This window comes from Armigeres subalbatus, chromosome 1 (assembly GCF_024139115.2).
Source record: "Armigeres subalbatus isolate Guangzhou_Male chromosome 1, GZ_Asu_2, whole genome shotgun sequence".
Lineage (NCBI taxonomy): Eukaryota > Metazoa > Arthropoda > Insecta > Diptera > Culicidae > Armigeres > Armigeres subalbatus.
The window spans coordinates 311,694,530-311,715,845 of NC_085139.1; the positions used below are offsets into that span (position 1 = coordinate 311,694,530).

Below are 21,316 nucleotides of genomic sequence, written 5' to 3' on the forward strand. Positions count from 1 at the left end.
CCCTTGGTTATCGTTTTCTGGCGTTAGTTTCTTTTTGTGACGCAAGATGGAGTGGATATGCTGTCTCTTGCCTAACATATGGGGATTCACGAAGTGGACTATATTATTAATATACTATGTTTGCTCTAAGCGAGCTGAAAAACATTAAAACAAATTTGCTCTATACAAAACTCTGATTCTACCAATGGCCCTTTATGGACATGAAGCACAAACGTTAAAAGAGGCGGACAGGAGAGCTTTCGGGGTTTTCGAGCGAATAAATCTCGGAGTGAAACTAGGAAATAGTGTGTGGCGCCGACGCATGAATCATGAGCTGTATCAAGTATACAAAGAAGAAAATATTGTGAATCGTTTAAAATACGGCAGACTTCAGTGGGATGGTCACTTAGTGCGTATGTCGGACGAAAGAATAGCGAAAATAATATTCAACAGAGATTTCGGTCAGCACCTTCGTGAAAAGCCACGAACACGCTGGCTGCAAGGGGTGGAATCGGACCTGGGGACCCTAAACGTTCGGGGAAACTAGAGGAACATCACCCAAGACCGACGATTATGGAGCTCTACAACACGCCAGGTATAGGTGTATCGACGCTGTAGCCAACCAGGTATCCAGTTATGTAATAGCGTCTTAATAATTTCGAACATAAAAATTCCAAACAAGTTCACTGCGAACCTTTTAAGCTACTTCTATCTTTTCAAAGGTTCAACTAAAATGCTCATGCAAAATTATGCAGTTTGAAAAATTGTTTATTCATAGTCATTTAATTAAAGTATATTCAAAAGTTTAGGCTAAAATTGATTCTTTATATTATATGATATTACATTTACGTAAGGCATTCATAAAAGATTGGGATGGGATTGCAGACTTTGCATTAGAGCCGAAATTGCTTACCACTACACTGTTGAGGTATGGTTGGTAGATGAAATGATTACAATTCAAGTTTCATCTTGTTGGTATTGAAGATTATTTCCACTTCATCAATAAGTGATATTACTCACTCGTTTCAAATAAGAAGGAACTTCAGGTTCGTTCAACGACTTAAAATTTGGGGTGCTTATAATGCTATACAGCAGCGGTTCTCAACATTTTTCTTGAGAGGTACTTGAAACCCTCTTGAAAGGAGGATTCCGGGCCTCTTGAAAGGAGGCTTCTGGGCCTCTTGAAAGGAGGCTTCTGGGCCTCTTGAAAGGAGGCTTCTGGGCTCTTGAAAGGAGGCTTCCGGGCCTCATGAAAGGAGGCTTCCGGGCCTCTTGAAAAGAGGCTTCCGGGCCTCTTGAAAAAAGGCTTCCGGGCCTCTTGAAAGGAGGCTTCCGGGCATCTTGAAAGGAGGCTTCCGGGCCTCTTGAAAGGAGGCTTCCGGGCCTCTTGAAAGGAGGCTTCCGGGCCTCTTGAAAGGAGGCTTCTGGGCCTTTTGAAAGGAGGCTTCAGGGCCTCTTGAAAGGAGGCTTCCGGGCCTCTTGAAAAGAGGCTTCCGGGCCTCTTGAAAGGAGGCTTCCTGGCCTCTTGAAAGGCTTCCGGGCCTCTAGAAAGGAGGCTTCCGGGCCTCTTGAAAGGAGGCGTCCGGGCCTCTAGAAAAGAGGCTTCCGGGCCTCTTGAAAGGAGGCTTCCGAGCCTCTTGAAAGGAGGATTCCGGGCCTCTTGAAAGGAGGATTCCGGGCCTCTTGAAAGGAGGCTTCCGGGCCTCTTGAAAGGAAGCTTACGAGCCTCTTGAAAGGAGGCTTCCGGGCCTCTTGAAAGGGGGCTTCCGGGCCTCTTGAAAGGAAGCTTCCGGGCCTCTTGAAAAGAGGCTTCCGGGCCTCTTGAAAGGAGGCTTCCGGCCCTCTTGAAAGGAGGCTTCCGGGCCTCTTGAAAGGAAGCTTCCGGGCCTCTTGAAAGGAGGCTTCCCGGCCTTTTGAAAGCAGACTTCCCGGCCTTTTGAAAGGAGGCTTCCCGGCTTCTTGAAAGGAGGCTTCCTGGTCGGCCTCTTGAAAGGAGGCTTCCGAACCACTTGAAAAAAAATTTCCGAGCATATTGAAAGTAGGTTTCCCAGCCTCTTAAAAGAAGGTTTCCCAGCCTCTTGAAAGAAGGTTTCCGATACTCTTGGAAGGAGGCTTTTGAGAAGCGTAGAAGGATGCTTCCAAGCTTCTTGCAACGAAGCAACTGAGCTTTTCGAAAAAGACCTTCTTGTCTCTCAAATAGTTCAGAGGCATATTCTAAACATATCATTCAACATTTTGTTTCAATCAGGTAGATTTTTAAAATTTGTTCATTGGCCGTTTTGTCCTTTAGATTTTTTGTCTCTCAGCCCTTCATCCACTGTACTGGGAGAGTGGATTCAATAGTCTTTGAGTTATTGATCGCCATGCATATTATGTAGAAGACAAAATTTCGAAGTAAAAAAAAATTCATCCCGTCGTCGGGGGTGACAATGGGTCAACTGGGGGTGTGAATGGGTCACTGTTTCAACTATTTAGAATGCTTGTAGAATAGATTGAAGGTATCTGAGCCCAAGAAAACTAAATTATAAGAGACTTTTTTGATTGATTTTTCTATCCAACCTCCAGATTGTAGGTCAGTTTATCAACAAGTTTTGATTCAAATTGATTAAAATCCGCCATTATGCATTTTTTTCCAAGGTACTTCCTGGGCCCAGGGATACATGTACCCCAGGTTGAGAACCGCTGCTATACAGAAACTTCAGTCAAGCTGATTATGCGAAAACACGTACTTTTAAAGGAACTTTTAGTTACTTGGGATGTTGTTCAGCGGATGGTTATTCGGCGGTGGCAGGTTTCACATTTCCGGTGGGAATCATCGAAGCAGGTTGGCAAAATATGATCTGGTGCTATTATAGCCTGGGCGAAAAGCGTGTTGACGATGACCGAACCTTCCGGTCGGCTTTCAATTTCTCCCTAAGTCGCCGGCTGACTATCCTCTCGACGGTTTTGGGCGCGCAAGAGGTTAGGAAGCAATTGGCCCTGGATCGACTCCAGTGGAGAAGGATACTCCATTCGGCGTAGGTTCATCGAAGAGCTGTAGTCAAGTATCAAGTAAGTAAGTTAACGAGTTTGAGAAAATGGTCCTTCCTGAGAGAGTCGTTTAAGCATGGGATGGAATACCCTTACTCATCCGGCCCAAAAGAGTTCCCGTTGCACTTAGCAAGTGCGTGGGCCAGCTCGCCTGCTCAAAAAGGCTGGTTCAAAAGGTTGGTTTCGCGTTAATAAGGGTGGTGTTTAGATGTGGACCATGAGAAGTAATGGTCCTTTGCCATTAGCTGTCAATCAGCCGGGTACTGGGAAGTGGCTACCAGGAAGGCAGTTCGGCGGAGATCTGAGACGGGTTGATACTGTTGATGAAATCTTCCTACTGCTTAGATTTCGCCTCCCTTATGACTATTTTGCAATGTCGGTGCTTTTCCTTGCAGCATCCCAGGGGGTCAGGTCTGAGAGGGTGGTCGGTGCTGAGCTTTTTTTTGCGCGTGATACCTTGCGTCCAGCTTTGACAGCAAGCCGATTTTCTTCGGTCCACCATCGAAGTCCATGGCGGTCAGGACGACCACTGGACTGAGGGACAGCTCGGATTGAGGTATAGCGGCAGCGACGATCGTTTCGGTGAAATCGGTGAAGGACGAGGGAGGTTGGTCCGCGTGCGCTCGTACACTTCCCAATTCGCTTCATCATATTTCCAACGGCGTCTCTTGATGTCAACATCGTCGAAAGACAAAAGGTAAAAAGACAAAAGGTCGAAGAAACAAATGGTCGAAAAGGACAAAAGAAGAAAAGATCAAAAGGGACAAAAGAACAAAAGATCGAAAGGGACAAAATGTCGAGAAGAGCAAAAGGTCGATATAGACAAGAAACTGAAACGGCGAGAATCAATCTCGCACAATATAAGTTTTACTCATTTCTTAAATCAATGATCTTTTTTATCTCTAACAGAACTATCTAGATATTCATAATCTTGGTTCATAGTATGTAGTTACTTCTTCGTTGAAAATGGCTCATTCCTCAACTTGCTGAGACGAATGTTTTGCTTGAAGTTAAATGCATTTCACAAATTTCTTTGGAATACATAAAACATGTTATCAACTTGTTTTTAATCGACCTTTTGTCTTTTCCGGCCTTTTGTCCTTTCCAACCTTTTGTCCCTTACGAACTTCTGTCCTTTCGACCTTTTGTCTTTCGCCCTTTTCTCCTTTCGACCTTTTGTCTTTCGATCTTTTGTCATAGATTCGTCCAATGGTATTTGCCTCCTACGGCCCGGTTCATGATAGTGTCGGACATACGGATGACCTCTTGGAGGGCGATGCATCCAGGGTATGGACCAGGGTATGTGGTGCACCAGCAGCTCGAGGTTCGGATGGTTATTCCAGAACTTATTAATGTTCCATTGGAGACAAAGCTTGAGATCCAGCGGAAGGGCTAGGGTTAGGAAAGGAGACGGTAAAAGGTGGCGTTGGTCTTTGAGGTATTCTGGGCAGAGTCAGTGAACGAAGAGGATCTACCGGTTGGCGCGGAGCTCTATGCGTCAAGGGATGACGATTAAGAGGAACTGGAGCCACTAGGTGTAACATTGTGCGACTAAGAGTGGCCTGCTCTGTTTGTACCGCCGGTGGTGGGTGAGGGACGGTGAAAGTGGGACTTATCACCTTGGTTGGAGTACCCGAGGAGCCCAGGACGCTGAAACAGTTGGAACTTATGGCACGGGTGGGAGTCCCCCGTTTTCTCGAAACGCGGCTTTGGAGGAGAGATGGTGTTACTCGTGAAGCTTGTTGTAGCTGGAGAAATCGAACTTTGCGCTTGTTGATCTTGCAGTTTGGATCCCACGTCGTCCGTCCGGGAATAATATCCCGACCCAAGAACGCCAACAGGAAAAAGCTTGCTTGAGGAGGTCGTCTGGTAGTTTAACTGCTTTCGCGTTTGACACTACGCAGCAAATTGTATTGACTTTCGGGAGCTTGATAATTGACACAGGGGACTGACACTCGTCGTTTAGTTTTTCCATTTTAACCAGACGTTTGTACTGCCTCTGGCCAACTGCCTATCCTTTAGGACATAACCAGCGCCTTTGTTTTTCTTATTCGCACTGTCGATCGCTCATCCGAGAATAGATTCGACGGAGAGGGGGAGAAGAAACGGGTTCGATGGCAACGGTTGTTGACGCTCAAAATCCGTGGAATTTTTAGCGGTCCATTAAAGGTTTTCGGGGTCTAGAACTGCGGGAGTCTACGAATGATGGACTCTGTGTCATTATTGGGGCTCCCTGGGTCCCCTAGGCGGCAGGAGTGGCCCGCGGCCAACTCCATCTTCAACAACTCGCACCGGTAATTGACACGGGCGGATTTCGATTCTTCACGTAACGACGCGAGTACGTTACAAATAAATGAAGAACGTGTGCCTTCAACGCACTAGCGCAAAAAGTTCGTCTCACTCCCCCCACACAAGTTTCTTTCGCAACCTAAAACGACACCACGCGTCTCCTTCACGCCGGAGGAAAAGTACTCCTTTCTACCACCGCAAGTCCCTTTGGAGCAACTCGAGAGCTACCATGCGCCTCCTTTGATCTTCCGAAAAAAGTTGCTTCACTCTTTCGGCGCAAAATATTGTTAGTCCACAAGAAATTATCGCCATTTTAACATGCTATTGACTTTATTGGAATTCCAATGACTATTCAATCTTCAATGAACAATTGGAGATCTTAGCTGATGAATTGTCGATCCATATCAAGTCGTTCAATAACGCAAAATAATTAGATTTCGATAATATCCTAAAATTTGAACTCACGCAATTAAGAGTCCGTTCTTTAATCGCCTTGCGCTGATTTTTATCCTATGTCTTTGGCTTACCTGCTTCCCTTCGTCCTGATAGTTTTTTCATTTTCAAATGAAGAAAAAGCTTGTATGCAGACAATCTCACTATCAGGGGTGAGAAGATGGGTGATACGAGTTGAAAAACTATCCAAATCCCTTGCGTAATTAGTGTATCGCTTTTTAAATCGAATTTTTTCTCTTATCCACCCTCAGTATGCTTTTGTTCTGTATACTGATGCTGTTCATATACTGACCATAATCACACATCAGTAACATTTTTTGCTAAGTTTCCCATACTTATGGGACTTTTATGAAATTATTAGCAGTTTAGTATCAGCCTACTGCAATTAAATACAATCCATTGCCCCAGAATCCAGTGCAATGAGTTCTGACTTTTTTCAACAGCCAGCAAAGATCCATTTCCTGATAAGCCATTTTTCCCCCTAACCCTTTGTTCCTTGTTCACTCCATTCCATTAGGTATTTCAACACAGGAAGCACGAAAAAGTCCTTACCTCGTCGGCATTGAGTCCTTTCGGGATCTGGGTGCCGTCCTTGTTGCAGAGGCAGTACGGCAGCTCGCACTCGGCGGGATTGCACTTCTTCGCCAGATCCACTGGCGCCTCCGTGGTTGCGGTCGGCTCTGTTTGATAAAATTATAAAACTGTAAATGTCCGCACGCTAGAAGCGGTGATGAATTGAATGGGTTTATATACTTACGGTTCGCAAGGGGACCGCACTTGGCCTCGTTTTTGAAAGTGCAGAACTTTTGCACATCGTCGAAGAATAGCCCTGATGGACACCGGTTAATGTACGGGAAACCGTCTACGCACTGGCGAGGAAAAGGGATAAAAGATGGGACAATACGGAACAGAGTTAGTCATATGTTACTTCGTTAAGCGGCGAGTGCGACGTAGAGATGAAAATTAAATTTGCTGAAATAAATTTAAATTCTCAACATGCTGCTAGTGCTGCCTTCGCTGGTTCTGACAGCTACGGAACGTCTGGTTTTGGGCTCTCGGTGTGAATGGATGCAAGATCTGCATGAAATTTTTCCTAATCCCGAATAAGACATTTTCAGACAGCCGCTTGGATGAACCGGGAAATTGCCTTCGTTTTTTTTTGCACACTACCCCGACCGAAAAGCGAATGCGACCCAGTCGCAGTAGGCTATAGCTTCCGTTTTCGTTCCTTACAAGGTGACCAAGAATAATGGCTTTGAATAGAAATATTCAAGGTCCTGTTTATAATGCTTTCTGACCTTTTTAAAACTGATCCACTTCAAAACTTTATTTGGCTATTTAGTCGAGAATTCATCGATCTTTCGAAACATCGATAGACCTGGCCACCCTGGTTCTACTGCAACGGCCAACCAGCGGGAGCAGCAACATTTCAAAAGAAATGCCAACGTTTTGTTCAAGTTGCACTCTTGCAGTTTTCTATTATGCTTCATCATGGCACACTGCGTTTAACCGGGTCTTGGAAGAAAGTTAGCCTTTTTTCCGCTTCGAATACACACAAAAGAAAGTTTCCCAGCTACGCGAGGAAAAAAGGAGTAAAAATGAGCAGCATCAGGTCTGCCTCCCGGTCGGTAGGTACTTCTGCCTACGGGGTGGAACGACAGGACGATTGTCTCATTCTTGCTCCACTCTACTTTTAGTTTTTTTTCTTCGCTACCCGAATTCGGTGTGGTCTTGAATACCGAAGAAGCTGTTAGCCGCAGGCCACTGGGACGGAACGTAAAATTTTATGATTATCTTTAATACTGTGAAAATAATATTCTTCATTCCCGTTTGATACCCACCTAATCCGAGCGAACCGGAACCAACGGGACATAAGAATTTAACGATGTGCTTGCCTTCAGCTTGCTGCCGTCGTTGTCGTCTTCGTTGATTCCGGCTAAGAACTCAGACAGGCAGGGCGATAACTGTCTCCTTGGAGAAACAGAACCGAAAACTCAAAGCTTGCTGTGATCAACGGTGGGCGAAAGTTTTGTGCTGATAATAATTATTATGGTTGTGGTTTTACAAGCAGAAAGAGGAGATAGTTTTCCCTTTGAGGATTGCTGTTTGGTTTACATTTTTACACTCGGCAGAGCGAGCGGCTTCTACCCTACGGTTAATAAGCCGGGAGAAATGGAGTGAAAATCATACCAACCTACTTTTTATGAGTCTGATTACTGTACACAGCAAAATCGCAATTTATAAATTATGGAAGCGTGACATTAGGATGCGATTTACTCTAGAATTGATGTTAACAAGTTCTTAAGAAACAAATTTTGTTTTGAAGTACTGAATTATGAATGAGCTTCCTCAAGATGTACGTAAATAATGACAAAAAGTGTATTATAATATGCAATGCTAAAATCACTCATGTTTACCGATTAATATTGATAAACATCAGTGGCGTAGCCAGAGGAAGATTCTGGACGATTGTATTTGGGAGACGCGGGATGCTAAGTCGGGCAGAATCAAAGTTGAATAAAACCCATATCCAGTAAACATATAATATTATAATCATTTGCTTAAGCAATTCTATGTTTACTGGATATGGGTTTTATTCAACTTTGATTCTGCCTGACTAAGCATCCCGCGTCTCCCAAATACAATCTTTAAGTTTTCTAAGCTTCTTGAGATTGAGGTTGATTCGTAGTTGATACTTCATTATGATCAACACTGGCACCTGCCACGTCAGGATTCAAGTCAATGTAGGGAAGGTAAGAAAAAGATGATGCTATCTAGATGATTTTGTGGCTGTTCGGCCAGATTGAGAGTTGACGTAAAGTCAATGTCAACTTCTCTCCACGAACAGCCTAGATAGCCGGGTGGTGTCGGCAGCCGGTTGTCTGGCTAAGAATAACGCTACGGATTGCCTGTTCCAGTGGTAAAAGTCCACCATACAGGTGACCCCTAATTCTTGGTGTGATGCGGCTTTATGCTTACCGTGCCTATGAATGAATGGTTAGGGGGGTCTAAAAAGAACCTAACCGCTAACGGAGCCTGTGAAGCATCAGGGCACCCTTCACTATATTGAGCCCTTATTGCGCTAACCGGAGCTATGGCGTAGTTGACTTTTTGCTTCTCCGGAATAATCGGCTACTCTTATTCAATCTCAACTTGAGGTTAAATAAGGGTGGGATTATGAGTATGTTTTTATTTAGTTTTTCATCTAATTGTCACCTATATGGATTCGCTTTATGCGTTTTTCACAGTGTACTCTGTGTTTCGTCTTTGACGTTCTTGATACGATACCGACTTGGTTTCATCGTTGCTGTTCACATAAATGTTGAAGTTGTGGAGTGTATTATCGTAATTCGCAATGGCTACAGTTCTCACTTAACTTTTCAAAAGGACCTAAGTAACATTTTTTTCATGAATTAATTTGAATAGCGCAATCAACAGAAAAACATGAAAGCTTTCGATTGCAGTACTCAAATTAATTCATGAAAAAAATGTTACTTAGGTCTTTTTGAAAAGTTAAGCGAGAGTTAGGATGGCTCAAATCAATCTTCAGCACAAAAGAACAGCAACGATTAATCTTTGCAATGGCAAATCCCAAGTGGCTTTGGTGCAGGAACCCTATTTTCGCAAGGGTAGCTTTTACCTAGGTAACCTAGTGAACCCGGTTTTTGCTGCTTTCAGTAATGAAATGGCAAACTCTCGATCAATGCCGCGTGCATGTGTACTTGTTAACAACGTTATCGTTGCTACACTTATCTCTGAACTAACAACCAGAGATGTATGTGTTGTCACAATTGATGCAACTGGCGGATCCCCCGTCAGGAAATACGTCTATTGTTCGGTTTATTTACCACATGATGAACCATCCCCTACGGGTGCTTTCAAACAAGTGGTCAGTTATTGCACGTCAAAAGGCCTTCCGCTAATTGTCGGTAGTGATGCTAATGCTCATCACATCATCTGGGGTAGCTCGGATATCAATCTGAGAGGCTCCAGCTTGATGGAATACTTAAGTAGTACCGAACTTGGTTTACTTAACATAGGCAATCGCCCAACCTTTATAGTATCTAATAGAGCAGAAGTATTAGACATAACTCTCTGCTCCAATAGAATCAGTCACGAGTTGACGAATTGGCATGTGTCAGATGAGGAATCCATATCTGACCATCGCTACATCTATTTTGATCAGTTGAATGTTTCTTCGCAGACCTTGCGTTTTAGAAATCCCCGTTCAACCAACTGGGATCTCTATACAGAGTTGCTCTCGACAAAGTTTCATGGATATCTACCATCCATTGAAACTCCTACCGACTTGGATGATGCCGTTGATACTACAACGTTGCATATCGTGGAAGCTTTTGAAGAAGCTTGCCCCTTGCGTTCTGTGAAAACCTCAAGAGGAACCCCGTGGTGGAATTCTGATTTGGCTAAGCTTAGGAATCAGTGTAGAAGGAGTTGAAACAGACGCCATTCAGCAGGGACGGATTCTTTCAAGTTGGCTCGCAAAGCTTACAAGAAAGCTCTACGATCTGCTGAACGATTCGGCTGGAAAACCTTTGTGCAAATGTTTCCCATGTGAGTGAAGCCACTCGATTGAATAAAATTGTTGCGAGATCCAAGGATTTTCAAGTTGGCGAAATTCGCAAGCCAAATGGCGACTACACTTCTTATGACGAGCAGACGCATCGTGCTTTCGTGCTGTGCGGTTCTTAATCTCTTTGCGGAAGGAAGTTTTTAATACTACCCGAAGCTATTTTAATTTCAGCAGTGCTTCTTAGCGCTATTTGTACCCACTGATCCCGTTACGATCTTTGCAAGGACCCGTGCCTTCGTTTTACGTTGGACCCGTTTGCGGAAGTAAAATTCCGACAAGCGGTGGTAATCCTGCAGGGACACCGTTCTGGGAAAAAAACTCTTAGAAGGTCACGAGCATTAATAAAAACAAGAGGAAGGGTGAGTCGCTGAATTCTCCACTACCTTCTAAGAAACAAAGTTTCAAGACCGTCCTGCCAAAGCGCGGAAAACATAGAAGGAAGCTGGAGAATTCAGTTATTCCTTCTAACTCTAATATCGGAAATAATTCTCCTCCTATCGAACTGAGCAATCAGTTCGATTTGATTAATGATGAAATTGAGCAAATCGAATCTACCTCTAGCCCAGGTGATTCGATTCATACGAAAAAGCAAAGGATTCCGCCAATTGTGGTATCTGTTGCCGAGTTTTCTGGTTTTCGGAATGAGAGTAACCTTTAGGGGATCATGGTTTCGTTTTAGATTGCTAGGAAGGGTGACTGCCGTGTTTTGCCAGGATCCTTTAAAGATCGTAAGCGTATTCTTCAGTATTTAACTGAGAAGCGCCATAAATTCTTCACATACGACGACAAAACTGAGCGATTGTTCAAAGTCGTCTTGAAAGGTCTCCCCAGTGATGACAAATCACTGGATGAGATTAAAATAGAAATTTCTCAATTACTTGGATTTTCACCAGTCCAAGTAATTAAGATGAAAAAGAAATCCCACTCTGGTACTTCCCAGAGGGGCATTTCGCAAGAATTTTATTTAGTTCATTTTAACAAAAGTGAACTAAATAATATGAAAAGTTTGGAAAAGGCCTGTATTGTGTCCCATGTCCGTGTTACATGGGAACATTTCCGCAGGCCTGGGGGAAATTTCCAAAACCCCACCGTAAGTGCCGTAAGTGCCAAAAGTGGGGTCATGGAACCAAACATTGTCACATGGATGCTAAATGCATGATTTGTGGTGGAACCTCTCACGCCAAAGACGCATGTCCTGTGAGAGAAGATTCCAATAAATTTAATTGCGCAAATTGTGGGGGCAATCATAAATCCAATTTCTGGGAATGCCCTTCACGCAAAAAAGTTTTGAATTCCCGTGCAAAATTGATGACGGGAAATTCCAATAGGATCCCAGATTCGACGGGTAGAAATTTTTCAAACGCTCAAATTTCGAAACCAGTTACCGGTCGAGCAATTCATACCCACCACAATTCACAAACAAATTTTGCCGCTCGTCAACGGGTAGCAAGCACTTCAGTAAATTCCAATTTTTCGAATGTACCTACGTATGCAAACATCGTTGCTGGTAGACAAAATTTCTCTTCTCAAAATGAGGTTTATACCCATGTCCCAACGGAAAATAATGGTCATGTTGCCGATTGCATCACATGATTGATGCAATGTTCAAAGCAAATACCATACCAGAAGCTGTTCAGGTTGGTATAAAGTACACACAAAAAATTGTTATCGGACTCCGTTTCAATGGATCTAAATAATTGTGTGAAAGTTCTAAATTGGAATGCCCGCTCTCTAAAGGGTAAGGAAGATGAATTATTCAACTTCCTAACAGTTCATAAAGTGCATATTGCCATTATAACAGAAACTTATTTAAAGCCCGGACTCTCCATTAAAAGAGATCCAAATTATTTTATCTACAGAAATGATCGTCTTGACAGCGCTTGTGGTGGGGTCGCCATTGTCATTAATAGACGTATCAAACATAAATTATTTTCTTCGTTTGAAACCAAAGTTTTTGAAACCTTGGGAGTTTCTGTTGAAACAAATTTTGGTCAATTTTCCTTCATTGCAGCCTATTTGCCTTTTCAATGCAATGGGCAGCAAAAGAATTTGTTGAAAGCTGATCTTCAAATTCTGACTCGCAACAAATCAAAATGTTTCGTAATTGGTGACTTCAATGCCAAACACCGTTCATGGAATAATGCTCAAAGCAATTCCAACGGCAAAATTTTATTTGAAGATTGTTCTGCGGGATATTATACTATTCAATATCCCAATGGCCCTACTTGTTTTTCTTCCAGTCGAAATCCTTCTACAATTGATTTAGTTTTAACGGATTCTAGTCAGCTTTGTGGCCAATTGGTAACTCATGCTGACTTTGACTCTGATCACCTTCCTGTGACGTTTGAAATCTCACAAGAAGCCATTTATAATCCAATCAGCTCTACTTTTAATTATCATAGAGCTGATTGGGATTCTCTCAAAACGTATATCGATAGGAATTTTGATGTTGATATTCCTCTCGATACCAAAAGTGATATTGATAATGCTCTCGTATCTTTGACAAATTTAATTGTCGAAGCCAGAGGCATTGCAATTCCGAAATGTGAAATTAAATTCAACTCCATTATTATTGACGACGATCTTCAGCTACTGATCCGTCTTAAAAATGTGAGGCGAAGGCAATACCAAAGAACTCGCGATCCCGCGTTGAAAGTTATTTGGCGAGATTTGCAAAATGAAATTAAAAAACGTTTCGCTATTCTGAGAAATACCAACTTTGAGAATAATGTCTCAAAGTTGGATCCCAGTTCGAAACCCTTTTGGAAATTAACGAAAATTCTTAAAAAAACCCCAAAAGCCAATTCCAGCGCTTAAAGAGGGAAATAAAATTTTATTAACAAATGGCGAAAAGGCTCAAAAACTTGCTCAGCAGTTCGAGAGTGCCCATAATTTTAGTCTAGGTCTCACTAGTCCAATTGAGGATCAGGTTACACGAAGCTTCGAAGACATTCTCAACCAAGATAATGTTTTTGACCCTTCGTTGGGAACTAATTTGGATGAAGTGAGATCTATTACTAGAAAATTTAAAAATATGAAAGCCCCGGGTGATGATGGTATTTTCTACATACTTATCAAAAAAACTTCCTGAGAGCTCTTTATCCTTTTTGGTTAATTTATTTAACAAATGTTTTCAATTGGCATACTTCCCAGATAAATGGAAAAACGCCAAAGTTGTTCCAATTTTGAAGCCGGACAAAAATCCAGCTGAGGCTTCTAGTTATCGTCAAATCAGTTTGCTTTCTTCAATAAGCAAACTGTTTGAAAAGCTTATTTTAAATAGAATGATGGTTCATATTAATGACAATTCTATTTTTGCTGATGAGCAATTTGGTTTTCGCCATGGGCATTCAACCACTCATCAGTTATTAAGAGTTACGAACTTAATTCGGCTCAACAAATCTGAAGGATATTCGACTGGAGTTGCTCTTCTTGATACAGAGAAAGCATTTGACAGTGTTTGGCATGAAGGTTTGATTGTAAAATTGATGAATTTTAATTTTCCTCTGTACATTATTAAACTGATCCAAAATTATTTATCAGATCGCTCACTGCAGGTAAACTATCAGAATTCTAAATCTGATAGATTACCTGTAAGAGCTGGTGTTCCCCAAGGCAGCATACTGGGGCCCATTTTGTATAACATTTTTACTTCTGACTTACCTGATTTACCACCAGGGTGTCAAAAATCTTTGTTTGCAGATGACACAGGTCTCTCAGCCAAAGGGCGAAGTCTTCGTGTCATTTGTAGTAGATTGCAAAAAAGTTTGGATATTTTCTCCACTTACTTGCAAAAATGGAAAATTTCCCCGAATGCTTCCGAAACTCAGCTTATAATTTTCCCACATAAGCCGAGAGCTTCTTATTTGAAACCTTCTAGCAGACATATTGTCACTATGAATGGGGTTCCAATTAATTGGTCTAGCGAAGCTAAATATTTAGGACTTCTGCTAGATCAAAAATTAACTGTTAAAAATCACATTGAAGGCCTTCAAGCCAAATGTAACAAATATATTAAGTGTCTTTATCCACTTATAAACAGAAAATCAAAACTTTGTCTTAAGAACAAACTTTTGATTTACAAACAAATTTTTAGACCTGCCATGTTGTATGCTGTGCCAATATGGACTAGTTGCTGCAATACCAGAAAGAAGGCACTTCAGTGGATTCAAAATAAAATTCTGAAAATGATTCTGAAGTTGCCTCCGTGGTATAGTACCAATGAACTTCATAGAATTTCTAATATTGAGACATTGCAACAAATATCCAACAAAATAATTTCCAATTTTAGACAAAAATCGTTGCAATCTTCTATTGCAACGATTAACTCCTTGTACCCTTAGTATAAAATAGGTTAAGATTAGTTTAAGTTGAAAACATTGTAATTCCTACATGGTTCAATTCAACCAGAGGAAAAATTCTAACTGCCAGAGGCAATTGAAATGTATTAATAGTAACTAAAAATATAACATAGCAAATAAGGATGATAGCGTTAAGAAAACACGGAACACCTAGTCTAAGAGATGAATGCAGGTATTAGATAATTAGCAAATAAAATTAGTTAAAAAAAAAAAAACTTCTTCTGACGAAGAAGCGTTAGAGCACTTATTTGATACACACTTCCCTGGATGTGTAGATATAGCATCTTCGGATGTTCCTGATGTCTTTTCATGTAGTTATGGGTCTTGGGCTCAGGCTCGTAGAATCATAACTACTGAATCGATTCAATGGGCTCTTAATAGTTTTGCTCCTTACAAATCTCCAGGGGAAGATGGGATCTATCCCGTTCTTCTTCAGAAGGGTTTTGAGCATATCAAACATGTTTTGAAAAAACTTTTAGTAGGCAGTTTTGCTACTGGGTATATTCCCATATCCTGGCGGGATGTCACTGTAAAGTTTATCCCAAAAGGAGGACGTGCTTCGTATGAAGAAGCAAATAGTTTTAGACCCATCAGTCTGACCTTATTTCTTCTGAAATGCTTAGAACGCATTATCGATCATCACATTCGTGATGACTGTTTGGCAAACATGCCTCTTCATGTTAATCAACATGCTTACCAATCTGGAAAGTCCACCGTGACTCTTCTACACAAGGTTGTCTACGACATCGAAAAAGCATTTGCTCAAAAGCAATCATGCTTGGGTGCGTTCTTACATATTGAGGGTGCTTTTGACAACGTGTCTTTCGATGTTCTATTGGAAGCCGCATGTTGTCATGGGCTTCCTAATATAATTACCAAATGGATTCACCAGATGCTTAAAAACCGACATCTCTACTCGACATGACGTCAAGCAGTGATTAGAAAATTAAGTGTCTGTGGCTGCCCCCAAGGGGGAGTATTATCTCCACTTTTGTGGAACCTCGTTGCATAAACGCTATTGAGATTACTCAATAATGGCGTTTTTCTTACCTATAGATTTGCCGACGACTATCTATCATTAATAGTGGGTTTGTGTATTACTACTTATTCGACCTGATGCAAAACGCTCTTCAGGCAGTCGAAAGTTGGTGTCGCCAATATGGCCTTTCGGTTAATCCGAAAAAACATCTATTGTTATTTTCACGGAAAAACGTAACCGACTCTGAAATCAATGTAACGGATCAGGTAAAGTATGTGGGACTAATTCTTGATTCCAAGCACTCCTGGACCCCTAACATTGAGTTCAGAGTCAAAAAGGCGTGTATGGCTTTCGGCCAATGCCGACGAACTTTTCGTAAAACTTGGAGTCTTAAACCTAAATATATCAAATGGATTTACACAACAGTTGTACGACCAATTTTGGCTTATGGATGTCTTGTGTGGTGGCAAAAGGGTGAAGTGAGAACAATTCTGTCTAAATTAGGCCATCTTCAAAGGATGTGCCTAATGGAAATGACTGGTGCGTTCTCTTTGACTCCCACGGCTGCTCTCGAGGTTCTTCTCGACGTTATCCCACTACACATACATCTCAAACAAGAAGCACTTTCTTGTACTTACCGGTTATGGGTTCTCGGTTTTATGGAAGAGAATCCTGTAAACCGCAGTTCTACACACACTTCGTTGTTACAACTCATGGTTGATTGGGACAGAACAGTCCTTGCTCCAAGTGATCTCACACTCGCTAGTAGTTTTCCTTATAGGACATTTTCAACACAATTCCCCTCGCGGGATGAGTGGACATCTGCCTATTTGGAGAGAAGTATGTCGGACAGCATTGTTTGTTATACTGACGGCTCCCTCTTCGAAGGTAGAGCGGGTGCAGGTGTCTACTCGCGTGAGCTAAGATTGGAACAGTCCCACTCACTGGGTAGACACTGCACTGTCTTTCAAGCGGAAATATTTGCCATTATGTGTGGAGTGCAATCCGCACTGCAGAAACAAATAATGGGCAAAGTAATATACTTCTGTTCAGATAGTCAAGCAGCTATCAAAGCCTTCGCTTCGGCCAACTCAAGGTCGAAGTTAGTAATCGCATGTCGAACTCAAATAGAGGAACTGAATTCAGTTAATACATTGCACCTTATATGGGTACCTGGCCATTCTTACATACTGCCGTAATCTGAAAAAGTGACGTATACGCCATTTTCCAAAAATGGTGTTAGCGAGTACTACTCATAGAGCTCTTTAACAGAAAAATGGAAAACATGCACGTTGTAAAATGGCTGTTACGTCACTTTTCCAGATTACGGCAGCATAGCTGGAAACGAATTGGCTGATGAGTTAGCTCGCACTGGAGCATCACAAGACTTTTTTGGTCCTGAGCCAGCTATTCCAATATCTAAGTATTGGGTGAAGCGTTTGATTAGCTCTTGGGCTTCCACTCAGCACAAACGGTCTTGGAGTAGTTTGGATTCATGTCGACAAACAAAATTGTACATCTGAGACCCATCTCCGGTAGTAGCTAACTATTTAGCTAATCTGTCTAAACAGAATTGCAGTGTCTTAGTCAAGGCCTTCACAGGTCACTGCCGACTCAACTATCATATGGCAAATATTCAACGTGTTGAATCCTTTGACTGTGATGGTTGTGAGTCCGATTATGGATCTTCTTATCATCTTATATGTAAATGCTCAGTTTCTGCGCAGCTGCGTTTCCAAGTATTTGGTAAAGACTAATTAAGTAAAATTGACTACAGAAACCTGAACCTTCAAAGTATTCTGTTGTTCATAACCCCTTGTGGTAAGGAGCTATGAGCTTTTGTACGTGTTATATACGTTGTATGCCCATCCATATTCCTTTCCTTTTTGTTCACTTCCTTTTCCGTCAGGTGCGTGATGAGAAAGACTGTGAAGGCGATGGCACAAATCTCCCGAATTGAGGTGAACGTGCCCCAGGAGCCGACGTTCTGATACCTGATACCTGAACCTACTTTTTATGAGTCGGATTGCTATACACAGCAAAATCGCAATTTATAAATTATGGAAGCGTGACATTAGGATGCGATTTACTCTAGAATTGATGTATAACAAGTTCTTAAGAAACAAATTTTGTTTTGAAGTACTGAATTATGAATGAGCTTCCTCAAGATGTACGTAAATAATGACAAAAAGTGTATTATAATATGCAATGCTAAAATCACTCATGTTTACCGATTAATATTGATAAACATCAGTGGCGTAGCCAAAAAGATTCTGGATGATTGTATTTGGGAGACGCGGGATGCTAAGTCGGGCAAAATCAAAGTTGAATAAAACCCATATCCAGTAAACATAGAACCATTTGCTTAAGCAATTCTATGTTTACTGGATATGGGATTTATTCAACTTTGATTCTGCCCGACTTAACATCCCGCGTCTCGTAGCTGCCGACACGAGGATTGTCACAGTGGTAGGTGGTAGATGTTGGCAGCGTACAACGGTGGTGACTTGGTTTTTGCTGCTAGAAGAGAGGGGGGATCTGGGCGCCTTTTCCCGTATTTAGCGTATTCCGAATCCCTGGGCCAAGGTGACCGCTGCTCGATAGCCCGACGGTCTGGATGACTGGCGAGCGTATTCCGAATTCCTGGGCCAAAGTGGCCGCGGCTCGATAGCCCGACGGTCTGGATGACTGCTAGGGACCTGGCTTTGCCGGGCGTTGGACGTTTTCCCGGACTCTATCCGATACTTTTGGGTCCTAACAGCGTGGTTGGCGGGTACAGAATGTGAGGTTAGGAGGCTACTTGGTGGGTCAATGGTTCATGCAATCCTACCTGATTCGATTAGTGAAATTGTTCACCGACACCAAATCGAAATCTTCGCATTCAATGCGCAACCGAAAGAGACACTCGGTAAGAACTTGGACAACTTGTTTTAAAACACTTGGTTGTAACTTTGATACCTTCCAATTAGAACCATCCGGTTCGAGAGGTGGATTGGAAAAGCCTGCATGAAACCAATATAGTTCTCTCCGACCCTAGTAGCTCTTTCTTTTCGTACATACGTCTGTTCTAAAATCCTCTTTCATTTGTGGCAGTCCATTAATTTGCATATGGCAGTCCGTTTTGCTATTCGGCAGTGCGTGCGAGGGGTGTGCGCTATGTGTGTTTTTACAAATTTTGTTGCTAATTACATTTGAATTTAATTAATTCTACATTCAGATAACTTTTAAAGTGTGCATGCTAATAATAAATAATTTTAACATTTTTAGGTTTTACAATTTCTTCTCCTGTACATACAATCTATTCGGTTTTTTTTATGCAGCTATCATTTTTTTTAACTATCATCGATAATCGATTTTTATTTGTACCGACTGGCAGACTCGGGATAAAATATCTCAACGGTAACACACGTCAGGATTCAAGTCAAAGTAGGGAAGGTAAGGAAAGGATGATGCAATCTATCGCTCACTGCAAGCCGAATGCTCTGCGCTTCCCACAAATTCATGCGGAAGTTATTGGAATTTCAGGTTAGGTTCAAGGGGAAGAGGATCGTCTTGGTTAACGAGTTGCCAATATGAAAGCTAGCGATGGATTTCTAATTGGATGTAAGAAACGAGTTTTCTTTTTCATTCTCAATTCTAACAGTTACTGCTAGAATAGTCAGGTAGAGGGTATAGATGCTAAAAATTACAACCGTATGGAATTCCATTTCCAGTGATAGCGATTGCTAGAACATGAGAAATATAGAGAAAGATATAAATTAGAAGAATGGAACAAGCCTGGGATTGAATTCACGGACCTCCTGCGCATGAGTCAGAAGCGGTAGCCATATGACTACCAAGCCCGTTCTTTAAGTATTATCAACTTCTTTCTAGAAAGTATAACAACACACAATAGATCGTGTTCCAATTTTCGCGAATATTTAAAGTTCAGACACACTTGTACCAACCGATATAGTGCAAGATCATCGCTGTTTTATTAGAATGCTATGAATAAAACATAAATAATTTCATGTGTTCTCCTTGCATCTTGTCACTATTTTCGTACAAAAGGCTCGGAAGCCTCCTTTCAAGAGGCTCGGAAGCCTCCTTTCAAGAGGCTCGGAAGCCTCCTTTCAAGAGGCTCGGAAGCCTCCTTTCAAGAGGCTCGGAAGCCTCCTTTCAAGAGGCTCGGAAGCCTCCTTTCAAGAGGCCCGGAAGCCTCCTTTCAAGAGGCCCGGAAGCCTCCTTTCAAGAGGCTCGAGAGCCTCCTTTCAAGAGGCTCGGAAGCCTCCTTTCAAGAGGCTCGGAAGCCTCCTTTCAAGAGGCTCGGAAGCCTCCTTTCAAGAGGCTCGGAAGCCTCCTTTCAAGAGGCCCGGAACACCCCTTTCAAGAGGCTCCGAACCCCCCTTTCAAGAGGCTCGGGAGCCTCCTTTCAAGAGGCTCGGAAGCCTCCTTTCAAGAGGCTCGGAAGCCTCCTTTCAAGAAACTCGGAAGCCTCCTTTCAAGAGGCTCGGAAGCCTCCTTTCAAGAGGCTCGAAAGAGGCTCGGAAGCCTCCTTTCAAGAGGCTCGGAAGCCTCCTTTCAAGAGGCTCGGAAGCCTCCTTTCAAGAGGCTCGGAAGCCTCCTTTCAAGAGGCTCGGAAGCCTCCTTTCAAGAGGCGCTCAGGCCTCCTTTCAGGAGGCACTGAAGCCTCCTGTCACGAGGCCCGGAAGCCTCCTTTCAAGAGGCTCAGAGCCTCCTTTCAAGAGGCTCAGAAGCCTCCTTTCAAAAGGCTCCAAGCCTCCTTTCAAGAGGCCCGGAAGCCTCCTTCCAAGAGGCCCGGAACCCTCTTTTCCAGAGGTCCTTACGCCTCCTTTCAAGAGGCTCGGAAGCCTCCTTTCAAGAGGCTCGGAAGCCTCCTTTCAAGAGGCTCGGAAGCCTCCTTTCAAGAGGCTCGGAAGCCTCCTTTCAAGAGGCTCGGAGGCCTCCCTTCAAGAGGCTCGGAAGCCTCCTTTCAAGAGGCTCGGAAGCCTCCTTTCAAGAGGCTCGGAAGCCTCCTTTCAAGAGGCTCGGAAGCCTCCTTTCAAGAGGCTCGGAAGCCTCCTTTCAAGAGGCTCGAAAGCCCCCTTCAAGAGACCCGAAAGCCCCCTTCAAGAGACCCGAAAGCCCCCTTCAAGAGGCTCGGAAGCCTCCTTTCAAGAGGCTCGGAAGCCTCCTTTCAAGAGGCTCGGAAGCCTCCTTTCAAGAGGCTCGGAAGCCTCCTTTCAAGAGGCTCGGAAGCCTCCTTTCAAAGGCTCTGGAAGCCTCCTTTCAAGAGGCTCAGGAAGCCTCCTTTCAAGAGGCTCAGAAGCCTCCTTTCAAGAGGCTCGGAAGCCTCCTTTCAAGAGGCTCAAGCCTCCTTTCAAGAGGCTCAGAAGCCTCCTTTCAAGAGGCTCAGGAAGCCTCCCTTCAAGAGGCGCGGAGGCCTCCGTTCTAGAGGCCCGGAAGCCTCCTTCAAGAGGCCCGGAAGCCTCCTTCAAGAGGCTCAAGCCTCCTTTCAAGAGGCCTGGAAGCCTCCTTTCAAGAGGCTCAGGAAGCCTCCTTTCAAGAGGCTCAGGCCTCCTTTCAAGAGGCTCAGGAAGCCTCCTTCCCAGAGGCCCGGAAGCCTCCTTTCAAGAGGCCCAGAAGCCTCCTTTC

At 43.0% G+C, this 21,316-nt stretch overlaps 1 protein-coding gene across 1 annotated transcript in view; it reads right to left on the minus strand.

The window, feature by feature from the left end:
• The window catches only part of LOC134217783 (chitin deacetylase 1), an 86,014-nt gene that overhangs the window by 37,013 nt on the left and 27,685 nt on the right, over positions 1-21,316 (minus strand). Inside the window, exons 3-4 of the mRNA XM_062696602.1 lie at positions 6,509-6,620; positions 6,304-6,431 (exon numbers count right to left, since the gene is read on the minus strand). Of these exons, the coding sequence (XP_062552586.1) occupies positions 6,304-6,431; positions 6,509-6,620 (240 nt within the window). The remainder of the gene's footprint in view (positions 1-6,303; positions 6,432-6,508; positions 6,621-21,316) is intronic.